The following is a 22,383-nucleotide window of genomic DNA, read 5'->3' as shown; positions in this document are numbered from 1 at the left end:
ATTGAGGGAAGGTGGGGATGTGAGAGGGAAAATGGGATTAATGTAGGATTAGTATAAATGGTCGGCATGGACTCAGTGGACCGAAGGGCCTGTTTCGGTGCTGTATCTCTCTATGACTAAGGAGTGTTCGACATGCTCCACAAAAAGACAGGCATCACTTGGACCCATGCGGGTACCCATAGCAACACCTTTTATTTGAAGGAAGTGAATGGAGTTGAAGGAGAAGTTGTTCAATGTGAGAACAAGTTCAGCCAGGTGGAGGAGGGTGGTGGTGGATGGGGATTGGTTGGGCCTTTGTTCAAGGAAGAAGCGGAGAGCCCTCAAACCGTCCTGTTGGGGGATGGAGGTGTGGAGAGATTGGATGTCCATACTGAAGAGGAGGCAGTTGGGGCCAGGAAATCGTAAATTGTCAAAATGACATAGGATGTCAGAAGAGTCACGGATGTAGGTGGGAGGAGACTGGACAAGGGGAGAAAAAAATAAAGTCAAGCTAGGAAGAAATAAGTTCAGTGGGGCAGGAACAGGCTGAAATGATGGGTCCACCAAGACGGTCCTGTTTGTGGATTTTAGGAAGGAGGTAGAAGCAGGCTGTCTGGGGTTGCGGGACTATGAGGTTGGAAGCTGTAGAGGGAAGATCTCCGGAGGAGATGAATTCAGTGACAGTCCTGAGACAGTGGCTTGATGTTCGCTGGTGGGGTCATGGTCCAGGGGGAGGTAGGAAGAAGTGTCTGACAGTTGGCACTCAGACTCTGCAAGGTAGAGTGAGTGAGGGGAGCAGAGAAATTAAGATGGCCGATGTCACACTGACAGTTCTCAATGAAAAGATCAAGAGCAGGTAAGAGGCCGGGTGGGGTCCAGGTGGAGGTGAATGGGTCTGCTGGTCGGGGGGAGGACTCCTGGTCAAAGAAGTGAGCACAGAGGTGAAGGCGATGGAAGAAGAGCTCAACATCATGCCGAGCGCAAAATTCATTGAGATGGGGGCGTTAGGGGATAAAACGGAGTCCTTTGTTAAGTTCAGATCGTTCAGCGCCAGATGGGAAGGTCAAAGGGTATTGTAAATACACGGCAAGGGGTGAGATTAGGAGAAGGGATGGTGTCAGAGGGAAGTGAAGGGGAAGAAAGATCTGGAGGGGCGTTGGTACCCATGAGTTGCTGGAGCTTGCGTTCCACCTGCAAGGAAGAGAAACAGTTTTTGTTAACGCGCGGATAAGACGAAGGATGAAATGCAACTGTGGAGCAGAACAGCTTTGAGATAGGGTGAGTTGGTGCTGCTGGAGAGAGAGGTTGAGTGTGTACATGTGGCGGTGCATGGCACTGAGTGTGGATTTCAGATGCGGTGAGAACAGCAGTCCGAGGAATGTTGTATGTTTCATATTTTGAGATTTCTCTGAAAGCTCTCATGATGGGGGAGGTGGGGTGGGGGAGGGTGGTGTAATATATGTCAAAAAGTGCAATTATTGCATTAAATTTAGTCCTTGAGGGATTAAATTTACAAGACGGAATGCTTGGAGGTCTAGCTTTAGATTCAAACCGAGTGTTTGAACCATTGTGCTTCAGACAATGCAAAGTTACTTTGGACATTTTGGTGATTGTTCGCGCCTACTCTGGATTAGATGATTCAATTAATTTGGGCTCGAAAGAGCGGTAGTTGCCAGGGTGTCCTGGAAAGGTTCCGTCTCCATGGGCCAGAATAAACAAAACTGGTAGAAAAGCCCATGCTCTGGGTCAGTGAGGTCAAACACAGGCTGCAGGAAGGAAGCTCTTAGCCTGAGCTGGGAATTAAAAGACATCCAGGTTGGGTTTTTAAGCGGTACCTAGATTGAAAAAGCAATAAAATACAAAAATGAATGTTCTGTCCACTATTTGTGAGAGTGTAGTGTATTTCTGTTGTTTCATGTGGTTATGGGAAGCTTTGTAAAGAAAGAAAACACAGCAACCAATGTACACACAGCAAGATCCCATAAATATTGTCAGGACACAAGGGAGAACTCACCTGCTCCTCTTTGAATAATGACATGGGATCTTTTATGTCCACCCAAGAGGGGCCTTGATTTAACATCTCATCTGAAAGATGGCACCTCCAACAGTGCAGCATTCCCTCAGCACTGCACTGGGAGTGTCAGCCTCCCTTTTGTGCTCAAATCTCTGGGGTGGAGCTTGAACCCAGAACCTTCGGACTCAGAGGCGAGAGAGTGAGTTTTGGATGAAGTTTAAAACAGTATGGAATGACTGCATTTGTTCGGTAACATGCATTCTGCAAATGAAACCAGCTTCTAGCTTTGTCATCGACCTCGTCTTATCAGCGTGGTTTCCAGTTATGCTTATCAGTAGATTGGAGGGGAGCTGGTTGAGTTTCTGGTGTTTCGTTTGAATAATAAGCAGGGCACACTGTCACATCCCAGCTATCCTAACGGTACCTCATAGAATCATAGAATGGCTACAGCATGGAAGGAGGCCATTCAGCCAGTCGTGGCTGTACTAGCTCTGCAAGAGCAACTCTGCTAGTCCCACTCCCCTGCCTTTTCCCCATAGCCCGGCAATTTTTTGCTCCTCAGGTAATTGTCCGGTTCTCTTTTGAAGGCCATGATTGAATTTGCCTCCACCGCACTGTCAGGCACTCGCTGCTTGGTGAGCTGTGAGAGTTAACTCCGGAAAGTGAGAGGTTTACGGTCTGCTTGTGGGAGTAACCAGAGCCACCGAAACTGTGAGAATGTCTAAGGCAGATGCAAAGTTTAACATTAACCTTTGTCTTTAGCTGTGACCTCAGTTGTAATTGAAGCCCAGACAGACTTTGAAACCAAGCATAACTCAATGAAACACTCTTTAGGTAATGGATATCAACAGGAAACTGTGCCTTTGTCACAATCTTGTAAATGTGTAAATCACCAATAATGCAAGCTCGGCACGTTACTTTGAAATCATTTTGTGATCTGAGTACCATTCCTTGTTTGAATTCATTGTGGTTTTCATCTAAACAAACATTTTAAGAGAGAGTTTTTACAGCTGGTCTGTTTGATGTTTTCTAAAAGTTACTTCCTTTAATTTATCAACTGAGGCAGAAAGAATGTATTTTAATTAAAGTGCAGTGTGTTAGATTTGCGAAGAGGAGTGTTTTTTAAGACCTATTTTAATATAAATAGTGGTTAGAGAATAAGTGAATCTGTGTTTTCTTGAAGTGCACACTGGGTCAATGAAGGAGTCATAAAGAAAAAAATGAAAGACTTGCATTTATGTAGCACCTTTCATGACCACCGGATGTCTCAAAGCACTTTACAGCCAATGAAGTACTTTTTGAAGTGTAGTCACTATTGTAATGCAGGAAAAGCAGCAGCCAATTTGCTCACAGCAAGCTCCCACAAACAGCAATGTGATAATGACCAAATAATCTGTTTCTGTGATACTGATTGAGGGATAAATATTGGCCAGGAGACTGGGGAGAACTCCCCTGCTCTTCTTCAAAATAGTGCCATGGGATCTTTTACAACTACCCGGGCGAGCAGATGGGCCTTCTCAGTCAGTGCCGTCTGGGCCTTCAACATAAGAAATAGGAGCAGGAGTAGGCCATTCGGCCCCTCAAGCCTGCTCTACCATTTAATAAGATCATGGCTGATCTAAATGTGGCCTTAACCCCACTTTCCTGCCTCCCCCCCCACCCCACCCCATAACCCTTGACTGCCTTGTAGATCAAAAATCTGTCTAACTCAGCCTTGAATATATTCAATGACTCAGCCTCCACTGCTCTCTAGGGAAGAGAATTCCAAAGATTAATGACCCTCTGAGAGAAGAACTTTCTCCTCATCTCCATCTTAAAAGAGAGACGCCTTATTTTGAAACTGTGCCCCCTAGTTCAAGATTCTCCCACAAGGGGAAACATCCTCACAGCATCCACCCTGTCAAGCCCCCTCAGAATCTTATACATTTCAATAAGATCACCTCTTATTCTTCTAAACCCCAATGAGTACAGGCCCAACCTGCTCAATCTTTCCTCACGAGACAACCCCTACATCACAGGAATCAGCCTAGTGAACCTTCTTGGAACTGCTTCAATGCAATTTCAAGAAGCAACAACTTACATTGATTAAGTGCAGTTTACCTACTAAAACATCCCAAGATGTCACGAGAGTTATCAATAAACATATTTTTGACACAGAGCCACATGTGACCAAAAGCTTGGTGAAAGAAGTGCTTTTAAGGAGCATCTTAAAGGAGGAGAGAGAGTTGGAGAGGTTTAGGGAGGAATTTCGGAGCTTAGGGCCTTGACAGCTGAAGGCATAGCCGCCAATTTTGGGGCAATTAAAATCAGGTGCAACAGCCCAGAACTGAAGGAGCACAGAGATCGCGAAGAGTTGTGGGGCTGGAGGAGGTGACAGAGATAGGAAGGAGTGAGGCCATGGAGGAATTAGAAAACAAGGATGAGAATCTTAAAATTGAGGTGTTGTTGGAGTCTGAGCCAGTGTAGTCAGTGAGAACAGGGATGGTGGGGGAAGGAGACTTGGTTTGAGTTAAGATATGGCATCAGAGATTTGGTGACTACAGGATTATTTACGGTGGAAGATGACAGGCCAGTCAAGAGTGAGTTAGAATAGTCAATTCTAGAAGTAGGAACATGGGAACATCGGAAATAGGGGCAGGAGTAGGCCATTTGGCCCGTCAAGTCTGCTCCAGCATTCAAACAGGTCATGGTTGATTGTCTACCTCTACGCCATTTTTCCCCACTATCCCCATATCCCTTTGTCTTTAATATGCGGAAATCTATCGATTTCTGTCTTGAACATGCTCAATGATTGAGCTTCCACAGCCCTCTGGGGTAGAGAATTCCACAGATTCACCACCCTCTGAGTGAAGAAATTCCTCCTCATCTCAGGCCCAAATGGCCTGCCCCTTATTCTGAGACTATGTCCCCTGGTTCTAGACTCACCAGCCAGGGGAAACATCCTATCCACATCTACCTTGTCACGTCCTGCAAGAATTTTGTATGTTTCAATGAGATCACCTCATTCTTCGAAACCTGAGAGAATACAGGCCCAGTTTCTGCAATCTCTCCTCATAAGACAATTCCGCCATCCCAGGGATTAGTCTGTTGAACCTCTGTTGCACTCCCTCTATGGCAAATATATCCTTCCTGAGATAAGGAGACCAAAACTGCACACAATAGTCCAGGTATGGTCTCAGCAAAGCTCTGTACAATTCCAGCAAGATGTCTTTACTCCTGTACTCAAATCTTCTTGCAATAAAGGCCTTCCTAATTGCCTGCTGTACCTGCATACTAGCTTTTAGCGACTTTGTCTTTCTGTTGAGGTTACGGAGGTGAAAGTAGGTGGTCTTCATAATGGAGCAGGTATGAGGTCAGCAGCTCATCTCGGAGTCAAACACAACACAAAGGTTGCAAATGGTCTGACTCAGCTTCAGCCAGTTGCCCGAGATGGAAACAGTGACCAGGGAACAGAGTTTGTATATAACATAATGCAATTATGTAAACATCTGTTCCAGTCCAATTAGTCTGCCCTGTTGTTGTACCACTAATCTAATGTATTATAAGGTGCCAACCTTGGCTCAGTGGGTAGCCCTGTTGCCTCTGAGTCTTAAGGTTATGCGTTTAAGTCACACTTCAGAGACATGAGTACATAATTGAGGCTGGCACGCCAGTGCAGTACTGAGGGAGTGCTGCACTGTTGGATAAGACATTAAGCCAAGATCCTGACCAATATTATCACTCAGCTAGCATAATTAAAATAGGTTACCAGGCCATTTATCTCATTGCAGTTTGTGGGATCTTGCTGTGTGTAAATTGGCTGCTGCGTTTCCTGCAGTACAACAGCGACTGCACTCCGAAAGTGTCTCATTGACTGTAAAGCACTTTGGGATGTCCTTTTTGAAAGGCTGTATATAAATACAAGCTCTTGCTTGGTTCGATGGTACGTAATATATAAATGCTTTTGAATACTGAAATATATGTAACTCCTTTTGCTACAGTCAACCTGTAAATTTAATCTGCTTTACATTATTTCTCATTCACCGTTACACTTCCCGCTGAGATGTTGGCACTCAGGTTCCAAAACTAACTTGTAAAAATAGGTTTTCAACTTCCACTTTGACAGGAGCTGATTTGGTAATGTCGTCACACACATTAAGGTGGTTTTAGAGCAAACATTAACTATTTACAAAGATTGTTAACTAAAGTGGCAAACCGTGCAAGGTTCGCAATCTATTGAGGCAGCTCTGAGGTCACCTGTTTTAGCTGTGTCAAACTCTGGAGTCAAGATACAGCACACAATCTGGGATCTGTCTGGGTTGTTGATGTGAAAGGAGGATTGAAGTGAGCACTGCATTAAAATGCTATAACCTGAACATTTACCATGGATGATGTTTTGTACAAAAACTCAACTCGAGCTTTTCTCTTCAATATCTTAATACCATAGAGAGGAAATTGATATGATCACATTCCCCGTTTGTAAAGTAATGTTACCAACAGTAATTCCTTGCCTTATATTGGAGATTCAGTTCAGCCTGGTATAGAGGACAATAGATCTTTGTTTCACGTCTTAACATAGAAACATTGAAACATAGAAAATAGGAGCAGGAGTAGGCCATTCAGCCCTTCGAGCCTGCTCCGCCATTCATTATGATCATGGCTGATCATCCAACTCAGTAACCTGTTCCTGCTTCCCCTCATATCCTTCGATCCCTTTCGCCCCAAGAGCTATATCTAACTCCTTCTTGAAAACATACGATGTTTTGGCCTCAACTGCTTTCTGTGGTAGCGAATTCCACAGGCTCACCACTCTCTGGGTGAAGAAATTTCTCCTCATCTCAGTCCTGAAAGGTTTACCCCGTATCCTTAGACCATGACCCCTGGTTCTGGACTCCCCCACCATCGGGAACATCCTTCCTGCATCTACCCTGTCAAGTCCTGTTAGAATTTTATAGGTTTCTATGAGATCCCCCCCTCACTCTTCTGAACTCCAGCGAATATAATCCTAACTGACTCAATCTCTCCTCATATGTCAGTCCCGCCATCCCAGGACTCAGTCTGGTAAACCTTCGCTGCACTCCCTCTATAGCAAGAACATCCTTCCTCAGATAAGGAGACCAGAACTGCACACAGTATACCAGGTGTGGCCTCAATAAGGCCCTGTATAATTGCAGCAAGACATCCCTGCTCCTGTACTCGAACCCTCTCGCTATGAAGGCCAACATACCATTTGCCCTTTTTACTGCCTGTTGCACCTGCGTGCTTATCTTCAGCAACTGGTGAACCAGAACACCCAGGTCTCACTGCATATTCCCCTATCTCAGTTTATAGCCATTCAGATAATAATCTGCCTTCCTGTTTTTTCTACCAAAATGGATAGCCTCACATTTATCCACATTATACTGCATCTGCCATGCATTTGCCCACTCACTCAACTTGTCCAAATCACCCTGAAGCCTCTCTGCATCCTCCTCACAACTCACCCTCCCACCGAGTTTTGTGTCATCTGCAAATTTGGAGATATTACATTTAGTTCCCTCATCTAAATCATTAATATATATTGTGAATAGCTGGGGTCTTAGCACCGATCCCTGCGGTACCCCACTAGTCACTGCCTGCCATTCGCAAAAAGACCCGTTTATTCCTGCTCTTTGTTTTCTGTCTGCCAACCAATTTTCTATCCATCGCAATACACTACCCCCAATCCCATGCGCTTTAATTTTACACGCTAACCTCTTATGTGGGACTTTGTCGAAAGCCTTCTGGAAGTCCAAATAAACCACATCCACTGGCTCCCCCTCATCAACTCTACTACATACATCCTTGAAGAATTCTAGTAGATTTGTCAAGCATGATTTCCCTTTCGTAAATCCATGCTGACTCTGTCCGATTCTACCACTGTTCTCCAAGTGCTCTGCTATAAAATCTTTCATAATGGACTCTAGAATTTTCTCCACAATCGACATCAGGCTGACTGGTCTATAATTCCCTGTTTTCTCTCTACCTCCCTTTTTAAATAGTGGGGTTACATTAGCTACCCTCCAATCTGTAGGAACTGTTTCAGAGTCTATAGAATCTTGGAAGATGACCACCAATGCATCCACTATTTCTAGGGCCACTTCCTTAAGTACTCTGGGATGCATACCATCAGGCCCTGAGGATTTATCAGCCTTCAATCCCATCAATTTCCCCAACACTATTTCTCTACTAATACTGATTTTCTTCAGTTCTTCTCTCACTAAGCCCTGTGTTTCCCAACATTTCTGGTATGTTATTTGTGTCCTCCTTTGTGAAGACAGAACCAAAGTATGCATTTAGTTGGCCAGCCATTTCTTTGTTCCCCATAATAAATTCCCCTGTTTCTGACTGTAAGAGACCCACATTTGTCTTTGTTACATGATTCCTTTGACATGAGTGAGGGACATTGAGTGTCTTGCTGGTGGGTTTATGCCTTTACTCATTCAACAGTGCACCAGATTTTGGAGCTATGGGCCTCAGTATTAAATCCCGACTGGATCAACAGGGTTAAACTGACAAATGCCTGTAACGTGATCTCAACCCACCGCACACATGCCCGGTGCTGTTTTTAATGACATGCTGAGGCAGGACACTGCATTAACATATTTAAAGTAGGATTGCACAGTGCAATTGGGAGCCTGATTTAAAATTCACTGCTGCTGCACGGTTTTCCCATGGATCGGGAAACCTGGCAGTGAAAGGGAGGTGGGTGCTACCACAAGGAAAGAGCCTTTTCCCGTACTGCTTGTGGACCGGGGGGAGCAGGATTGCTCTCCCCTCAGGATGCTTGAGGAAGCCTTTGCCCTCACTCCTGCCGATCGCAGCCTCTACCTTCTTCCCCTTCCCGCAAGACTCGATTGCTGACCTCCTCAAGTAGGCTGTGTCCTCCTGCCAGCAATTTTCCCTTCTGCCCAGTGAAAAATAATAATGAGGCGCTGTCCTTAAATTCACCAGGACCTCCACGTTCCAGCCCTTCCCAGTTTCTTTGGCAGCTTCTGACCTCTCCCCCCACCCCCCCCCCCCCACCCCCTCTCCAGTCAAGGTGACTCTGTGGGTAGCACTTTCCCCTCTGAATCCAAAGGTTGTGGGTTTTAACCCCACTCCAGGTACTAGCACATAAAAATCTCAACCAACGCTCCAGTGTAGTACTAAGGGAGGGTTACACTGTTGGAGGTGCCGTCTTTCAGATGCGACATTAAATTGAGGCCCTGCCTACCCCCATCAAGTGGATGTAAAAGATCACATGACACAATGTTGAAGAAGAACAGGGGAGTTCTCCCCAGTGTCCTACCCAACATTTATCCAACCAACAACACTTAAAAATGAATATATGGTCATTTATCTCATTGTTTTGGGATCTTGCTGTGTACAAATTGGCTGCCTTATTTCGTATATTACAGCAGAGACTAGACTTCAACAAAGTACTTCATTGGCTGTAAAGCACTTGAGACATCCTGAGGTTGTGAAAGGTGCTGTATAAACACAAGTTTTTCATTTATTACCATTCAACTCATCAAACTAACCCAATACAAAATGTTATAGCAACATACAGGCTTATTATTCATTGGATTCTTGCAGCTGGTAGATGTAAACAGTACCTCTTATTACATCTGATAAAGTTGTGACATTATGAAACAAATCTGACAATTGGATGTTACATCAGCACTCGCCATTGTATCTATTTATATTACAGAATCATTTCCAATAGAAACCATTCTATAATTAGACCCACTTTCTTTTCTGTCAAACGCAACCCTGTTCATGTTGTGGGGCAGGGTGAAACACAGTGCGTAACTGCGTAGCAAGGAAGTATTTGTGGTTTGCTAATCTAGTCTGGACTCTTCCTAGTGTTGAAGGAAAATCTGTGACAGAAATGCCCATCCACCTGTACAGGTGGGCTAAGAGCTGGGTCCACTCATAACCAAACTCAAAACAGCTGATGGTTAGTTTTCCACAACCGCACAGAAGTTGGAGGACACACAAACAGTCTCCCAGAAGGAATACCTCCAACAACACTTTTGGGTCACCGCCCCTTTAGGAAAGATATAGTGGCCTTGGAGGGAATGCAGTGTAGATTTACCAGAATGATACCTGGACTCCAAAGGTTAAATTGCGAGGAGAGATTACACAAACTAAGGTTGTATTCCCTGGAATTTAGAAGATTAAGGGGTGATTTGATCGAAGTTTTCAAGATATTAAGGGTAACAGAAAGGCCAGATAGAGAGAAACTACTTCCGCTAGATTAGGACCAGAGAGTATGGTCTAAAAATTAGAGCCAGAACTTTCAGGAGCGAAATTAGGAAACACTTCTACACACAAAGGGTTGCAGAAGTTTGAAACTCTTTTCCATAAAAGGCAATTGATGCTAGATCAGTTGTTAACTTCAAATCTGGGATTGATAGATTTTTTTGTTAGCCAAAGATAATAAGGGATATGGGGCAAAGTGGGTATATGGCAGTAGATCACAGATCAGCCACAATGTCATTGAATGGTGATACAGGTTCGAGGGGCTGAAAGGCCTCCTCCTGTTCCTATGTTCCTATCATAGAATGGAAGGAAAGAAAGAAAGAACTTGCATTTATATAGCACCTTTCCTGACCTCAGGAAATCCCGAAGCTGCTCACAGCCAATAAAGTATTTTTGAAATGTAGTCTCTGATGTAAAGTAGGAAATGATGTTGAAAATTCTTTGTAAACACTAATAATGAATTGATCTGCATTATTAATTAGTCTAAAATATGTTTTTTGTCCCGTTTATGACTTTCTGGACTGTTCACCAGTTTGTGTGGTCCAGGACTAGATAGGTGACAGCACAATTAGTGTATTACCTGCGAAACCTCTGAATCGATTTTAGAAGTGAATACAGTTGCTAATAAAGAAATATCTGTAGGCATTGACTTAGTACTGCAGAATATTTTTCTAGGTAATTAAGAAAAGTTTAGTTTTTTTATTCATACACAAGATGTGAGCATCACGAGCAAGGCCAGCATTTATTGCCCATCCCTAATTGTCCTTGAGAAGGTGAGCTGCCTTCTTGAACCACTGCAGTCCATGTTTATTATAGCTTTTTGTAGCACTTTTTGATCCAACTGAGTGGCTTGCTAGGCCATTTCAGACGGCAGTAAACCACATTGCTGTGGATCTGGAGTCATACGTAGGCCAGGCCAGGTAAGGATGGCAGATTTCCGTCTCTAAAGGACATTAGTGAACCTGATGGGTTTTTACAACAATCTAGTAGTTTCATGGTCACCATTACTTAGACTAGCTTTTTATTCCGGATTTATTTTATTATCTTATTATATGTGATTGATCTTTCACAAAGATTAACCTTTCAGTGTTTTATTTCGATTCCAGTTTCAACTGCAAGGATTTGATATTTCCTGTTCCACTTCCTACGCAAACAGGGACAAGTGTTGTGAACTTCCAGCTCTGGTGAGTACAGAATAAAAGAACAATAATTTTCTGCGGACGTACGATCGCTGGATTTGTTTCTTTTTACAATTTTGGAGGTATGGAGATGATTCTGAACCTGGGTGGGGTTAGCGGCAGTTTACTCAGGACTTGCTAATTCTGTCATTGGTCCAGCCTGTTTTGTCGTAACTAATTTTTCAAACATTCACAACCAATGAAAGTTTGCAGAAAAGATAAACAGAATGACGATGGGGCTAATGAGCACAAGGGAACGTTTACAACACGCTTTGCACTTGGGTGTTTGCTGATCGCTTGGGCAGAGCACGTGGATCAGGTAGTGGGGGAACCACACGTCTGTAGCAAACTCTGTCTGATTTTCCATCCATTTAAATGAATTGATGGAAATTTGGGGGAATTCCATTCCAGTAATGTAACCTTTCCCAGTCAGGCTAAGCCAGAGCAGAAAAATATACCTCAAGAAATAACAAATAAGATATATAAGCACAATACTTTGAGCTAAAAACTGGAAGCCTCTTATGCTTTATAATTGAAAATATTCAAATTAAGTAATAAATATTCCACAACTATAATTGCTCTTGCTATAGCAATGGAAGATATGGAGGTTTAACAGGCTACATTGGCTCCCAGTCTGGCAGTGTCTTGAGTTTAAAATTCTAATCCTGGTTTTCAATCTCTACATGGCCTTGTCCCTCCCTATCTCTGTAACCTCCTCCAGTCCTACAACCTTTTGAGATTTCTGCATTCCTCCAATTCTGGCCTCTTGCACATCCTTGATTTTAATCGCCTCATCATTGCCTTCAGCTGCCTGGGCCCGAAGCTCTTGAATTCCCTCTCTAACCTGTCTGCTTCTCTATCTCGTTTTCCTCCTTTAAACCAACCTCTTGGGCCAAGCTTTTGGTCATCTGATCTAATATCTCCGTACGTGGCTCAGTGTCAAATTTTGTTTGATTATACCTCTTGTGAAGCGCCTTGGAATGTGTTACTGCATTGGAGGTGCTATATAAATGCAAGTTGTTGCTGCTGGGTTATAAAGGAACATAGAAGTACATAGAACTTGCAACACTGAAAAGGGCCATTTGACACATCTAGTCCGTGTTGCTGTTTACCCTCCACACAATCAAATAGTCCTGATGCCATTTACCTGTCCTGATCCCGTATTCCTCCATCTACCTTTCCCAACTGAACCTGAATGTTGACATCACTTCTGCATCGACAACTAACCATGGATGTGTGCTTCACAGCTTCTCTAAGTGGAGGTCATGCTATCGGTTGTAAATCTCTCGCCATTATTCATCCCCTCATTCTAAAGCCTTGAAATATTGGAAATAGTTTCCTTTCTGTCCCATCCCTAAACACTCTGGAACAGTGAAGTATATTTAATGCGAAAGCCCCAGTTTTTCCAAATCTCTCATCATCTTTATATCCTTCATCCCAGCCAACATTCTAATTGAAATGCACTAAAAACAGAAAATACTGGGAATACTCAGCAGGTCTGGCAGCATCTGTGGAGAGAGAAACAGAGTTAACGTTTCAGATCGATGGCCTTTCATCAGAATGAGGAAAAATTGGAGATGTGAAAGGTTTTAAGCAAGTACAGAAACAGGGAAAGGTGAGGGGTGGGGAGGAAAGAACAAAAGGGAAGGTCTGTGATAGGGTGGAAGGCAGGAGAGGTTAAGTGACAAAAGGGATGAAGGTGCAAGGCAAAAAGGGGATGGTAATGGGACAAGATGCCTAGATGCCTCTAGACCCATTGGTTTCTTTGGAAAGAAGCCCCGCCTGCAGGCAAGTAAGGGCCTGGGCCACGCAAAATGGCTGGATGGCTTCCAGGCCCGGCGGAGGCGGGCTCTCCCCGGGGGCAGCCTCCGCTGCCACATAAAATTCCAGCTGTAATTGCACTGGAGAATGTGCAGAGGAGATTTACAAGGATGTTGCCAGGACTGGAAAAATGTAGCTATAAGGATGGATTGGATAGGTTGGGGTTGTTTTCCTTGGAATAATGTCGGCTGTGGGGTGACTCAATTGAAGTGTATAAAATTATCAGGTGCCTGGATAGAGTAAACAGGGATGACCCATTTAACAGCAGAGAGATCAAAAACAGGGAGGCATAGATTTAAAGTAATTGGTAGAAGGATTAGAGGGGAAATGAGGAAGTATTTTTTCACTCAGATGGTGGTAGAGACCTGGAATTCACTGCCTGAAAGGGTAGGAGAGGCCGAAACCACATTCAAAAAGTACTTGGATGTCTACTTGAGGACTTGTGACCTGCAGGACTACGGACCTAGTGCAGGAAGGTGGGTAGCTCTTTATCGACCAGCATAGACAGGATGGGCTGAATGGCCTCCTTCTGCGTCATATATTTTCTCTGATTCTACGATTGGGTGTGACGGTGGTTTTACATCTGCCTGATTTTACTCTCCATTGAATTTAACAGAGAGTGCTATTGGGCACGGTTTAAGCTGGCATTCTACCTGATTCCGTGTGATTTCTGCCCGGAGAATTAGGTTAAAATTAGCACAGTAGGATCTTACAACAGGGAAGAAGGCCATTCGGCCCATCGTGCCTGGTCTGGATGGCAACTAATTTCATTTCCCCCCTCCTCCACTACTCCCCCATACAAAATCGCCACCAACAACCGAGCTGAGATCAGTCAGTGTAGAATTCCTACTAAACCTGAGGTCTTCCTGACCTGCATTATTCCATGTAAACAACAACAACAACTTACATTTATATAACATAGTAAAACATCCCAAGGTGCTCTAAAGGAGTGTTATTAAATAAAATTTGACACTGGGCCACACAAAAGGATATCAGGACAGGTGACCAAAAGCTTGGTCAAAGAGGTAGGTTTTAAGGAGCGGCTTAAAAGGAGGAAAGAGTTGTAGAGAGGCGGAGAGGTTTAGGGAGGGAATTCTAAAGCTTAGGGCCCAGACAGCTGGAGGCACAGCCGCCAATGGTGGAGCAATTAAAATGAGGGTTGCTCAAGAGGCCAGGATTGGAGGAGTGCAGATATATGAGGGTTGTAGGGCTGGAGGAGGTTACAGAGAGAGGCAGGGAGTGAGGCCATGGAGGGATTTGAAAACAAGAACTTAAATTTTAAAATTGAGGTTCTGCTGGACCAGGAGCCAATCGTCTCTTCTTATCTTAGGCAGTCGCTCGGGATCAAGGATGATTTGCTTCCACTCTGGTTTGATGGGTTCTGTAATGGCTGATAAGTCCAATGCATGATCTGCAGGCTCTGCCACATGAGGGGCAGGTGGTGTTTGAAGGGTCTGGTAGATGAGCAATTTGGAGGTTTGTGTGCTCCCTCTGATGCCTCGACTTTGCCTCCGCGTGTTCCCGACGAAGACCCTCGAGGTGTGCGATGCCTTCCCGAATGTGCTTTCTCCATCTAGAATGGTCACGAGCCAGAGACTCCCACGAGTCGACAGGGATGTTGGATCTCTTCAGGGATATTTTGAGGATTTCTCGAAAGCGTTTCCACTGTCCTTCTGGAAGCCTCCTGCCGCGACCAAGTACTGAGTAGAACAGCTGCTTCGGGAGCCACAGGACATGTGAATGACATGTCCAACCCAGTGGAGCTGGTTATGGGTGATTGGTGCCCCGATGCTGAGCCGGTTGGCTTGGGAGAGGACACTGCTGTTGGACCGCCTTTCTTGCCACTGGATTTGTAGGATCTTGCGGAGGTACTTTTCCAGTGCTTTGAGGTGCCTGTGTAGGTTGTATAAGTCTCTGAGGCATATTGGAGCACAGGGATCACTGCTGCCCAATAAACCATGATCTTTGTCCTAGGTTTGAGATTCTGATCCTCAAATATTCTCTCCCTCAGTCAACTGAAGGCTGAGCTGGCACATTGGAGGCAATGATGAACTATGTTGTCTATGCCTGCCTTCACCAAGAGGAGGCTCCCAAGGTATGGAAAATGATCCACATTTTCCAGGATCTGGCCCTTGATCTTTATTGATGGGGGGAGGTGTTGTGCTGTGGGAGCTGGTTGGAAGAGGACCCTCATTTTCCCAGTGTTTAGTGAAAGTCCCATTTTCTAATATGCTTCAAAGCCAATGTAGACTAACAAACACAGGGGCTAATGGGTGAACAGAATTTGGTGTGAGTTAGGAAATGGGCAGCAGTCTTTTGAATGAGCACAAGTTTATGACGGGTGCAAGTGGGAGCCTTGCCAGGAGAGCACTGGAATTGTCAGGTCTAAATAAATGTGGGGAAACCAGTGTGAATGACTGTCCCTGTCACAGGAGGCGGTCCCTATTTAAACAAGGAAGGGCTAGAGCACCCACTGGCACAGAGTGAGCCAACTCAACAGTTAGCTCTGCCCTCTCACTACCGGCGCTGGTGCCAAACATGTGCATCCATCTTTGACTGGTCATTTTGCTCTGGGGTACACCATATGGAGCTGTCATCCCATTGGTGCAGGCCAGCAGTGAGATTTTCTGTTCTGTACAGATAATACCCTGAACTGATTTGGCCAGAAACTATTCATTATGAATAGCACTTCGGAACAGCCACACCAGATTCAATAGTAACTTTAAAAGAGCATTGGATGTAATACTTAAAAAGGAAACATTTTCAGGGCTATGTAGAAAAAGCAGAGGAGTGAGACTGGTTGGCGAGCTCTTTCAAAGAACAGGCACAGGCACAATGGGCCGAATGGCCTCATTCTGTGCGATAAGGTTCTATGAATAGCTCGAATATAAGATTATGCATGTGCGCTGGGTTTAAAGTCATGATTGTGACTTTTGAACGCTTGTGAATTCCTGGATGCTTGCCATCAGTGCTGATCAGAGTGCTGAATTTTATTGTAAATGAAATGAGGTCAACACACTGGCATTTTTAACGCAATGTAAAATTAATTTACCATAGGAGCAGTCTCTTCCATATAATGCAACATTAAAGCTGAGCTGACACAGCTACAGATTTATAACAAAAGGAATGGCTAAGGAAGCAGAACATATTGTGGCCAGATTCATCAGTCTTGTATAAATATGCATGAGACTCATGGAGTTCAGGACCCTTCTGGCCTAAGTACAGCTTTATTCCCGAGACTCCACCTGAATAGCATTGTGAATTTACAAAAGCAAGAGAGAAAAGAAAACAGGTCTGCTCATTGACAAAATAAATCTCATCTTTGCAGGGTTGTGAAAATAACTTACAACACATTCCAACTCTCAAACTTCTGATTCTAAAAGCAGCTATTGTTTGCGACAGACATAAAATGAAATACTCCTTCCAATAAATGATGATTTATCATATTTCGGCTGTATTTTTCCTCATGTCTGGACATTAGTCACTCTTGCTGGTATGGTGATTGGCAAAAGAACCAGAGGAAGTAGATGAGTTTTTTTTTTAATATAGCAATTTGTTGTGATCTGGAATGCGCTGCCTGAAAGGGCGGTGGGAGCAGATTCAATCGTAACTTGCAAAAGAGAATTGGAAAAATACTTGAAGGGTAAAAGTTTGCAGGGTACCAGGGAAAGAGCCGTGGAGTGGGACTAATTTCAAAGAGCCAACACAGGCACGATGGGCTGAATGGCCTCCTTCACTGCTCTCTAGTGCCTTAACCATTGTTCATATGTGAATCTAGACAGGGAATAACAGAAATGTACTTGATCATGGGACTGGGTGAGTGAGTGCACCCCTGTCAAACTCACTCCTGTTTCTACCGAAGGTATTTCCAGTGAGAGTGACTGGGCAGCGATCAGTGATGGGCTCATCTTTCCTTTCCCTAGCCTTGGCACAGCTGAAGCCAAGTGCATCCTCACTTGTTGAGATTGGCAAGTCATTGTAAATGAAGCCTGTGGCCTGGTTTGACTTACACAGCTCAGGTTCCGCACTGTGAGTAGAATTACATGGAATATACAGCACAGAAACAGGCCATTCAGCCCCGCTCGTCTATACTGTTGTTTATGCTCCTCTCAAGCCTCCTCCCACCACTCTTCATGTCACTCCATCAGCATATCCTTCTCTTCCTTTCTCCCTTAGGTATTTATCCAGCTTCCCCTTAAACGCATCTGTGCAACTCGTCTCAACCACTCCCTGTGGTAGCGAGTTCCACATTCTCACCATTCTCTGAGTAAAGGAGTTTCTCCTAAATTCCCTATTGGATTTCTTCGTGACTATCTTGTATTTTTGGCCCTTAGTTTTGGACTTTCCCACAAGTGGAAATGTCTACCCTATCAAAACCCTTCATAATCTTAAAGGCCTCTATCAGGTCACCCCTCAGCCTTCTCCTTTCTAGAGAAAAGAGCCCAGCCTGTTCAATCTTCCTAGATGAGTATAACCCCTCAGTTCTGGTACCACGCTTGTAAATCATATTGGCACCTTCTCCAGTGCCTGTCTATCCTTCTGCAGTGCACTGCATGTTAAAAACATAAGTTGCCACTCATTTAACTTGGTATATGTACCGTATTTCTGCACAGCGCTAGCTTGTGTTACATATTTCTTACAAAAGGTAGATACTGTAGGGAAGTCAGGGACAGAGTGATCCTTTGTTCTTTCTTAAATAGGCGTCATGTTTAGATAGAGGATCTGGATCGGCGCAGGCTTGGAGGACCGAAGGGCCTGTTCCTGTGCTGTAATTTTCTTTGTTCTTTGGGCTAGTTTTGATTACCTAGAGGGTTCGGAGAGGAATTTCCCAGATTTTTCCCCCCTACATTGGTCTGGGGTTTTATATTTGTTTTCCGTCTCTCCCAGGAGATTATTTTGGGTGGGTCGGGGCATATATACAAGGTATCGCAATTGTGTGTGGGACAGGCTGGATGGACCAGAGGCACTGCTCCTGTCTGTTATTGTTCATATGATTAATTGCAATGTTATTTATTACAGAGGGATGAAGGCAATTGTCCAGCTCTTCCACACGCCTGCACTTGTTCTCAAGATAGCAAGGGACCCCCTGGACCGCTAGGACCTCCTGTAAGATGCAAGATTTGGTTTGAAAAAATATAACTGGATGAAAACATTTTAGTTTTGAACTTAAAAGCAGATCTTATTTGGCAGATATTGTTTGTAAAAATGTGGCCCATCTTTTTTCACATTACTCACGTTACCTTTTTTATCAGTGCAGTTAATAAGATATTCGGGCTTTACTAATAGAGGCGTACAATACAAAAGAAAGGAAGTCATGCTAAACCTTTATAAATCACTGGCTAGGCCTCAGCTGGAGTATTGTGTTCAATTCTGGTCTCCACACTTTAGGAAGGATGTCAAGGCCTTGGAGAGGGTGCAGAGGAGATTTACCAGAATGTTATCAGGGATGAGGGACTTCAGTTATGTGGAGAGACTGGAGAAGCTGGGATTGTTCTCCTTAGAGCAGAGAAGGTTAAAGGGGAGATCTGATAATGTTGTTCAGAAAGGGATCACGACACTGGGAATTTCTACTTCCCAGTCCTGTAAGGACACAACATATGATTAGAGGCCCATGCGCCAAGTGAGATGAGACATCCAGATGAAAACAATGACAGGGGTCCTGGACCTTCGCATAAAGAGCAATAAGAGAGAAACAGTCGGATTGGCTTGTTGCATAGTGAGCGAGGGGGGCACTACAGGGTCTGGAGACCTGAGGGGTGGGGTTGCTGTGACAACGAACCACAATATTGGAGCAGGTGTCAGACATTCAGTTGCGTGAATCAGGCAGATGTCATGGATGTTCACATTGGTGCCCTTCCACTGACCCCGCTCACTCCAGGCTGGGCCTGACCCCGGCGGTCACACTGGGATCACAGCCCATAGATTGTTGGGGCCTACCTTTTTATACAATCCATGCATGTGATCAAAATAGCAAGAAGGTTTGCGTCAATGAAAGACTGAACAGACTGGGCCTCTTTTCTCCAGTAAAGAGAAGACTGAGGGCTGACCTGATGGAGGTCTTTAAGATTATCAAAGGGTTTGATGGGGTAGACGTAGAGATGTTTCCATTTATTGAGGAAACCAAAACTAAGAGTCATTAGTATAAGACAGTCGGTAATAAATCCAACAGGGAATTCAAGAGAAACTTCTTTACCCAGAGAACGGTGAGAATGTGGAACTCACTACACAGGGAGTGATTGAGATAAATAGTATAGATTCATTTAAATGGTAAGAAAGAAATGGAGGGTATGTCAATCGGGTTAGATGAGGTAAGGTGGGAGGACGTTCATGCAAAACGTGAATACAGTGAGAGACTAGTTGGGTCAAATGGCCTGTTTCTGTACTGTAAATTCTCTATAATATCGTTCTCCTTTCTGATCATATTTACGCCTCTATTATATTTCCAACATTACATTACTAGCTATTCTTTTTTGGAGAACGAAGAGTTTGTTGATTTACATGTCCTGACACAATCCAGGAGAAGTCTATAGACAGCGGAAACATGACATGAGTATATCGGAATGTTGAAGAGGCTACTCATTACCTATCAGTCAATTATTGGACTGTAATCCCATCAAAATACTTGAAATAACACCAGGAATTGTGTGAGCAAAGCTTTAGCAATTTATGCTTGACATCTGGATCTTTCAGTTGGATCTACACTCCACTATTAATATCCTTTTATATAAAATGTATTTTCTTTTACAGTAGAAAAGCTATTAATTGACCAGTTGATTCTTTTTTTTTCATTTTTAAAATTTTCATTCTACCGCATCACATTGAAATTCAAGGAATGTGGCTTCTTGGGCAGTACAACCAGGATATATGGGATATTGTATTTACAGGAGAGTTATAGGAAGAATGTTTGTGCTGCACAGCAGTGGGTTTACATATCAGGTGTTGTCACCTGGCTACTTAGCCTGTTCCATCGGCTACCTGTTGAGGTTGGGAGGTCAGCCGTGGCTCACTGGGTAGCACTCTTGCCTCTGACTGAGAACGTTGTGGGTTCAAAAATTCCCCCTCCAGAGACTTGAGCACAAAATCTAGGCTGACAATCCCAGTGCAGCACTGAGGGAGTGCTGTACTGTCAGAGATACTGTCTTTCAGATGAGATGTTAGACTGAGGCCCTGTCTGTCCTCTCAGGTGGCTGTAAAAGGTCCTGTGGTGCTATTTTGAAGAAGAGCAGGGGAGTTCTCCTCTGTGTCCTGCTTAGTGTTCATCACTAAAACATTATCTAGTCATTATCACATTGCTGTTTGTGGGAGCTTGCTGTGCACAGATTGGCTGCCATGTTTCCTACATTACAACAGTGACTACACTTCAAAAGTACTTAGTTAGCTGTGGGACATCCTGAGGTTGTGAAAGGCACTATAGAAACGCAAGTTCTTCCTCATCCATTAAAAAGAATGGGCAAATAATTGGGGGTGCTACCCAGTATTCCAGTGTGCACTGCCATGTGCCGTGAATGCAAGAGTGGAAAATGAGCCATTGTATTCTGAGGTGTTGGTTTCCATCCTCCATCCTTACCTGAGAATGGTGGAAAGCTGTAATATAGGCCATCCAACAAGTGCACCAGGAAAACTCTTCCATCCAATTTATCTCTGCCTCTGTGGGTCAGAGCCTTTTAGCACATCCCCACGATGGCTGAGCTGGGATTGACAATTTGCTGTGGTGAGACAGAGCACCCACAGCACCTTGATACTGCAAAGCACACGGTGATATGTTGTTGCTTCTATCTGTTACATGTTATATACTTATGGTAAAATACTAGATATGCACAGCAGGTCCATCTGCATAGAATTACATAGATTGCATAGGATAAGTGGTACAGAAACAGGCCATTCGGCCCAACCAGTCCATGCCAGCGTTTCTGCTCCACTTGAGCCCCTTCCCATCCTGCCTCATCTAACTATCAGCTTAACTCTCGATTCCCTTCTCATGTGTTTAACTAGCCTTTCCTTAAATGCATCTATACTATTCACCTCAACCACTCCACACCACACGGACTGCAGTAGTTCAAGAAGGCAGCTCACCTTCTGAAGGGCAATTAGGGATGGGTAATAAATGCTGGCTTTGCCAGCGACACATCCCATGAATGAATTTAAAAAAACATTCCTGTGGTAGCGAGTTCCACATTCTCACCATCCTCTGGGTAAAGAGGTTTCTTCTGAATTCTCTATTAGATGTCTTGGTCACTATCTTATATAGATGCCCTCTAGTTTTGTTCTTCCCCACACGTGGAAACATTTGCCTACTGTATCAAAACCTTTCACAATTTGCTCCATTCACCTTTTTTTGAGAGAAAAGAGATACTACCTGTTCATCCTTTATTGTCAAGAATAATCTCACAATTCTGGGATCATCCCTGTAAGTCTTTCTTGCACCCTCTCCAGTACCTCCATATCCTTTTTACAAGAGGAGACCAGGACTGTACCCAGTGCTCAAAGTGTGATCTAACCAAGGTTCGATAACAAGTTTAGCATAACTTCTCTAATTTTCAATTCTATTCTTCTAGAAATAAAGCCTAGTGCTTGGTTTGCTTCATGGTCTTATTAACCTGTATCACTACTTCTGGTTAGTTGTGTATTTGTCTTTCCAGATCCCTTTGCTCCTCTACCACAATTAGATTCTTATTTTCCAAGGAGTATGCAAACTTCTCATTTTTCTTACCAATTTGCATCTGGAAAAAGACAGGTTAACGCTTTATCAGAACTAATGTTCCTTGAAGATGTTTTTAATAGCCTACTCCCAAACCCTGTTAATATGTCTTATTTCTCCTTACAGATTGGGGGAATATACATTAAATTGGGGGATATAGTAGTGTGAAAGGCTGCAATGAAGTATCAGAAGTTATTTAATAAGTTTGCAGAATGGGTGTGTAAATGGCAAATAAATTTCAATATAGATAATTGTGAGGTAGTGCATTTTGATAGGAAGAATAAAAAGGCCACATAGGCCACATAGGAGAGTCTAAATGGGGTAAAGGAGCAACGTGATCTAGGGGTATAGATTCAGAAATCACTGAAAATAGCAATACAGCATAATGAGGCCATAAAAATGCAAACAGAGCACAGGAGTAATATCTAATAAGCAGAAAGGTTATGTTA

The 22,383-nt window shown here is 43.8% G+C and overlaps 1 protein-coding gene across 6 annotated transcripts in view; it reads left to right on the top strand.

Moving 5' to 3' along the window:
* The window catches only part of col14a1a (collagen, type XIV, alpha 1a), a 369,066-nt gene that overhangs the window by 302,834 nt on the left and 43,849 nt on the right, over positions 1 to 22,383 (top strand). For all 6 annotated transcript variants that reach the window (XM_068032559.1, XM_068032558.1, XM_068032557.1 and 3 more), the window contains 2 exons: positions 11,344 to 11,421; positions 18,256 to 18,342. In XM_068032559.1, coding sequence (XP_067888660.1) covers positions 11,344 to 11,421; positions 18,256 to 18,342 — 165 coding nt within the window. The remainder of the gene's footprint in view (positions 1 to 11,343; positions 11,422 to 18,255; positions 18,343 to 22,383) is intronic.

This window comes from Heterodontus francisci, chromosome 5 (assembly GCF_036365525.1).
Source record: "Heterodontus francisci isolate sHetFra1 chromosome 5, sHetFra1.hap1, whole genome shotgun sequence".
NCBI classification, from domain to species: Eukaryota; Metazoa; Chordata; class Chondrichthyes; order Heterodontiformes; family Heterodontidae; genus Heterodontus; species Heterodontus francisci.
This window is presented reverse-complemented; position numbering and strand designations above follow the sequence as displayed.